At 17.8% G+C, this 7,500-nt stretch overlaps 2 protein-coding genes across 2 annotated transcripts; both read right to left on the bottom strand.

The window, feature by feature from the left end:
• Window positions 1–535: 535 nt before the first annotated feature.
• On the bottom strand, window positions 536–1,534 carry PGSY75_1477700 (exported protein (PHISTa); the record flags this gene model as incomplete). Its single annotated transcript, XM_018788445.1, has 2 exons — window positions 536–1,309; window positions 1,451–1,534. 2 exons carry the CDS (start codon window positions 1,532–1,534, stop codon window positions 536–538), a joined length of 858 nt encoding a protein of 285 aa, XP_018639817.1.
• Window positions 1,535–4,974: 3,440 nt separating this feature from the next.
• PGSY75_1477600 (surface-associated interspersed protein 14.1 (SURFIN 14.1)) lies at window positions 4,975–7,500 on the bottom strand (the record flags this gene model as incomplete). Its single annotated transcript, XM_018788444.1, has 1 exon — window positions 4,975–7,500. A coding segment is annotated over one exon (2,526 nt), but the record flags the coding sequence as incomplete, so codon positions are not given.

Raw genomic sequence — 7,500 nt, 5'->3', positions numbered from 1 at the left:
TTTAAATGTTTCTTTTTTTAATTCTATTTATTTATTAATCGTAGTATTACAAGTTTATAATATTTCTCTTGTTAATATTGAAGAATGTGTAATAATTCAACACATTTCAAAAAAAAAAAAAAAAAAAAAAGGAATACATTATATAAAAATATTCGTCAATATAAATATTTATATATATAATAGTACATTAATGGGAACACAGTAATAATAAGAGAACACACTATATAAAACACACACAAAATGCTTAGAAAAAAAAAAAAAAAAAAAAATTCTATTATATAATAACACACAGGCATAAGAATAAATATAAAGCGAACAAACATAAATTTACATAAACTCACACAAGAATAATTTATTATAAAAATAAAATATATATATATATTTTTTTCATTTCCTTTTTTTTTTTTTTTTTTTTTTTATTTTTTTCATTGCTTATTTTTTATATTTCATATATTATACATATATATATACATATATATATATAATATTAAATATATGTGCAATGTATTATTATATTTTATTGAGTACTTTTAATTTAATTTTTTTTTTTTTTTTCAATATATTTTTTGAACATTTCATTAAAATCTTTTATAAATTGATCATATATTTTCTTCTTCTTATTATCAGCAAATTTCATATAGGAATCAATTAAGCTTTTTATATCCTCTATTCTTATTTCATTAATAAGAAGAGTATAAAATTCATTATTATACTTAAAGTCATTAGATGATATTTGTTTTATAATATTGGATTTAAAAAGCTTCAATGTTCTTTCATTGATTTTTAATGCCTTTAAAACTTCTTCAAAATCCAATTCACAATCTGCATATTTGTTCATAACATTATCTATATATAATAGTATAGAACTTATGATATCATCAACTCCACTCCTATTGATTCTAACAACATGATTCCATATACTGATAAGATCATTTCGTGTCGTACCTTCCTTTAAGGTTTTAAGAACATCTTGCAATTCTTCTTTTTTTAAATTTCTTGAAAGGTCATGATAATCAACAACATAGCCTTTACCATAATATTCTCTATTAGAACAATCCCTTAAATTGTGCCATATCCTACTAAGTACTAAATCTACACAATATAATAACTCATCATTATTATTACTATATATATTGTTAATACTATGGTAATCATTACTATTATTAACCTCATCATCAGAATCTTCATAATTATACCACATTCTTCTGCCTTTCGTATTTGTACATACAGCGTTAGGTAATGCATTATTTAACGATTCATTGTTAAATGATGATCCATTATATAACCTTGTATACATTACGTGAAGGACCACAAACTATTAAAAAAAAAAAAAAAAAAAAAAAAAAATAGAAATATATGAAAATTATTCAATAAAAATAATATAAATATATATATATATATTTGGAATATCTTCCTTATTCATCTATTTTCTTTTTATTTTTCAATATACAGAAAGCTCAGCACAAATTATTCCTACAATACAAAGCAAAATATATTTTGCCACACAAGGAAAAAATTCACTTTCTTCATCCATTTTATTCCTCCTTTCTTCCTCTTTTTTTTTCTCTTCTTTTATTTATCCTCAAAAAGAAAATGTCTTATATAAAACAGCGTTCTATATATGGTTAAAAATGTTGTCTACCTAGAACTAAGAAAAAAAAAAAAAAAAAAAATACATATATATATATATATATATTTTAAAATATGTACATTAATATAAAGTATTAGATATATTAATCATAAGCTATATTTTATATATATATACAAAAAAGTAATTATAAACATTTTTTATAAATATTATTCTAATATTAAAAAGGAGAAGTTTTCACTATATCCATTAGACATTTATTTTTATTATTATTATTTTTTTTTTTTCTTGTATTAACACAATATGGTTATTCGACAAAAAGTGTTTTTAAATAAATTATATATTTTTTTCTTTCTTTGTATTTTATAATATAAATATATTCTAAAAATCTTCTATGCACATAAATATATATAGGAATAGAAAATACATTAATTCCATATAAAAAGTCACTTCATCAAAATATGAATAAACTATTGAGAAATAATATATATAAATAAAAAAAATTAATATCTTCTCATGCATTTTTATGATAAATATGTATATATATATATATATATATATATAATAAACCTTTATATATTTAATTTCCCTATACATATATTACTTATTATATATGACACAAAAAAAAATAAAACAAACATACGAATTAATGTATTATATATATATATATATATATATATATATATATATATATGTATTCTTATATTATGACACTTTCTACAGGTTATTCAACAAATATAGTTTTTATATTTAATGATATACATATTCATTTATATAAAATATTCATATATATTCAATATATATATGTGTAAGTATATATTATAAATTTCTTTAAATTTTTTCATATAAATAATTTTTCATTTCTTTTTATTATCTTTTTCTAAATTGTAGCAAAAATGAACATAACATTAATTGTATGGTTATTTATTCATATATTATATAATATGAATTTGTAGCATTACATAAAATATATATATATATTTATTTATACCTTAAGTGAATACTCTATATAAATCCTTATTTCCTTTAAATCAAAAAAAAGTCATAAATTACTTTAATTATATTTTTTTTGAATACACACTTATATATGAAAGAATAATTTTTTTTGTTAAGCTTTACTTTTAATAAGTTTAAAAGAAAAAAAGAATAACATATATGAATATATATTTTTTATAAAATAAAAAATTTATAAAAAAAATAAAAATTTTATTTTTAAAAAATAAATATATAATATAATAACAACATGAGCAAATATTCTTATATATAATAATAATTATTATTATTAATATATATATATATATATATTTATATATACATATTCTTATAATTTTATTATTATTTTATTATGTATATATATAAATATGTTCATAAAAATAAATTATAAATATATATATATCTGTGTTCCAATTAAACATTTTACGCACTTATTTTATTTTATAAATACAATTAAATATAATTTATATATATGTATATATTATATATTTATTTATTTTTTATTTTTCCCTTATATTTCTAAAATATATAAAACTTTGTCTTAATAAACTACAATATATCAACATCATAGATTTCAAGATTTAATAAATATATATATTTTCCATAATTCATTTTATAAAAAAAAAAAAAAAAAATTGGATATTTTATTAAATTAAACTTATTTAATATTTATTAAATTTACATATTTTTCTTTATATTTATGCACATAATTTTATATATAATACTCCTTTTTTTACAAAAAAAAAAAAAAATAAATAAAATAGGTACTCATCTTAAAAGACGTACATATAAAAGAACTTTAAAAACTGACCTTATATATAAATATATATATTTATTGATTTACTTTATTATTTTTTTTTTTTATATTTATATTTATATTTAATTTTTTTTTTTTTTTTTTTTTTTTTTTTTTTAAAGGAGCTAATATATGTGAATACTTTTTAAATAAATATAGGGAAAATATATTTTTTTTATATTTTATTTTTATTTTTTATTTTTTTCAAGTAATAATTTTCGATTATTCACAAAATTATAATAATCTTATAATATTTTATATAATACAAATAAAAAAAAAAAAAAAAAAAAAAAAAAAAAGGGAAAAATTTCTATATTAATAAAATTTAAAACACCATGATATTATCCTATTTTCAATTTTAAAAAAAATTATCAATATAATATAGTAAGTATTCCTTTCATATTTTAATAAAAAACAAAAATTATATATATATATATATATATTTATATATATATATTTATATAAGAAGATATAAATTTTCTTTATATAACCTTTTAATACGTATTCCTTAAAAATACTTTATATGTGTATGAAGGGATCTATAAAAAAAAACATATACAAATTTTATTTTTTCACACATATATATATAAAAGGAAAAAAAAAAAAAAAAAAATTTTATATATATATAATTTTGAAATATTCATCTAAAAAATAGTAATTCCATATTATAAATATAAATTAAAAAAAAAATATATAATGACAATTTAAATAAATAAAAGAAGGAAAGAAATAAAAATGTAAATAGTATTTTATCTATTATTCAAAAAATAAATAATCCTCTCGTAAATTTTTCGGAAAAACAACGAATACATACAAAATAATATTTTTTTTTTTTTTACTCAAATGTTTATATATATAAATATATATATTTATATATAATTATATATTTAAAGAAATAAAAAAATAAAATAAATTAAAAATTATAAGGAATATTATTATATATTAATAAATTACTATTTTCCAACATGTTATATTTATTTTATTTTATTTATTTTTTTTTTTTCTTGATTAATTTAAAAATATGCTTTATTAAAACTCAAAAATATAAAAATATTTGTTAGTATTTCATCATTAAATATATATATATATATATATATATATATTTCTTTACCATTATGATAATTATTTGAAGAATATATCGTGTTTTTCTTAAACCATGAACATAGAAATATTTAATTCAACCATAAAGTGATGGATTTCAAAAAATAAATTAAAATTAATTTATATAAAACAAAAGAAACATTTATATTAAATTAAATTATATGTATTTTATGTAGTTATGAATTATATGTTAAAAATTATCAATCTTGAAACATTTTTACGAAATATATATGCGTGTAAAATAATTCAAAATAATATGAATTAGAAAAGAAACAAAGACAGAAATAGAAAAATAAAATAAAATAAAAATTAATATACAAATAAAAAAGTATACAGACAAATGAAAATATAAACAAACAAATAAAAATTTAAAAAAAAAAAAATATACATATATATATATATATATATATATATTGTAAATTATATAATTCCTCGTGTAAAATCCCATATTTATAATTAATCAGTCGCCTTTTTCTATACACTTATTATTATTCCTTCATTGCATGGATTTATTATCTCCATTTCTACTATAACTTTCTTTTAATATATTCATTTTTTGTTCTATCAACTGTTTATTATATATAGAAGTTTCACCTTCTAAGTTTTCACTCATAATTCCTTTTTCCTCTAATTCTTTTGGAAATGATACTTTTCTCATTTTATTCTTTTTGTCTATCATTCCATTTTGTGTTTCAGTTACACATTTTTCAAACCATTCTCTTATTTTTATTTTTTCCTCTTCATCATTGTAATCATATGTCTTATCATATTCAATATTTTCCATTTCCGATTTTGTAAAATATTCATTAGTCGCCTCACTCACTTCATTAAAACTTGTATTTAAAATTGCCATAAATATATCTATTAGCAACGCTATTTTTAATATTTTCTCTTTCAAATAATTTTCTAATTCTATACTATATATTTCATCACTAAAATCAATTTTAAACATTTCATATCTTTCTAATAAATCATTAAACCAGTATTCATGTTCCCATTCCTCTATATTATTTATATTTTTTAATATCCATTCTTTCCATATTTCTTTTTCTTCTTCAATATATAAATATTTTAATTCGTCTTCAACAAATAATGTAATATTATATTTATATGGTATATTTTTCATATGATTATTTCTTTCTTCATTCCAATCATTCCACAAATTAATAAACCATTCCTCTTTTTCCAGTTCATCAATTAATATCTTATTTTTTTCTTTCATATTATATAACAATAATTTATGTTTCTCCAACATTTTATTTAATATATTATCCAAATATTCATATGAATCATCAATTGTTTTATTTTTTATCCATAAATTTGTATAATACATATTTCCTTCTTTCAACAAATCAAAGCATATATCAAAATATTCATTCTTTAATTTATAGTCATCTGCTTCTTGATAAGTATTTTCCATATCATGATTCAATATTTCCTTTTCTATATTTATTTTACTTATTTTTTCACATATATTATTTCCACTTTTTTTTTTATTCCTTTTATAATATTCACTATAAATATTCATATATTTTCTCTTCCTATTTCTTGCATAAGCGTAATTATCTTCTTCATTTTCATTCCTTGCTATTTTTAACCAATCCCTTTCGTTATCTTCATCTATCCATTTTAATTGAATATCATCCCAATGCTTTTTTGATATTTTTTTTTCAACATCTCTTAATGGCTTTCTTATTATATCTTTATATTCTTCATCATGCTCTTCATTTATTATTGATCTGAAATATCTATCTTCCTCAATTATCCATTCTTTCTTCAAATCTTTATACCATTTTTTCATTTTTAATTTTTCTATTTCTTCTTTTTGATCATTTAATAGGATACTTTTTTTCATATCATCCATATATAATTCATCAACCTCTAAATTTTCTTTTCTTTTCAATTCATCAACACACGTATCCAAAAATATTTCTTTACTTTCTAAATATTCCTCCTTTTTGTGTTCCTCAATTATCATCATATATATTTTTATCCATATGATACATATTAATTTTTTTTTCCTATGTTCTTTTAATTCTTCCAAATATTCGTCATTTTCTTCCAACTGCATTAAATTTTTACATTCATCTAAATCTATAACTCCTTTTCTTTCAATTTCTTCTAATAACTTATCAAACCATTTTTTTATAACATTTGATTCTATATGATATAAATTTTTTGCAATCCACTTTCTCCATATAATTTTTTGCCTTTGTAACAATGGATTTTTAACATCCTCTCTTAAACTAATCAACAATTCTAAATAAGCCTTTCTCATATATTTATTCTCTTCATTCTTCCAATTCTCTTTCAATATAATAAACCATTTTTCTTTTTTCCATTTTTCTAACATATATCTGTGTCTTTCTATCCATATATTCCACATATTGTTTTGTCTATCTATTACATCCATATTTAAATATTTATATTCCAGTTCTCCTACCATTAACATATTATTTATAATATTGGAATATTCCTTATTTTCTATATTTCCAAATTCTTCCAAGCATATTTCTAAAAAGTCCCCTTTATTCATTTCCCACTCTTCATTTTTGCAGTCGTTCAAAACTTCCATATGAATTTCTATGATAGTTTTCCATTTTATTCTTTTATTATCATGTAATTCATTTGAATAATCTTTTAATTTATTCAACTCGATCATTCTATTTATGTCTTCATTCATTTCGTCTGTGTTTATATTATTTTTATCTATTGCGATACGTAGCCAATCCCTCTCATTATCTTCATCAATCCATTTTATATACATATCTTTCCAATGTTTTAATAATACACCTTTTTCTACTTCTATAAGGGGATTATTCAACAAATAATCCTTATATATTTCATCCTTTTCAATAAAATCTGTAGTATCTATAAATTTGTCCTCTTCTTTTATCCATTCATTCTTCAAATTATTATACCATTCTTCATTTTTCCACTTTTTGTAATTTTTCCCCTTATCACATATAAGAAATCCTTTTTTCATTTCATCAACTATTGTTATCATTCTTTCATATTCTTC

This window comes from Plasmodium gaboni, chromosome 14 (assembly GCF_001602025.1).
Source record: "Plasmodium gaboni strain SY75 chromosome 14, whole genome shotgun sequence".
Classification (NCBI taxonomy): Eukaryota; Apicomplexa; class Aconoidasida; order Haemosporida; family Plasmodiidae; genus Plasmodium; species Plasmodium gaboni.
Note: the sequence above shows the minus strand (reverse complement) of the source record. Positions and strands in the feature narration are given on the sequence as shown.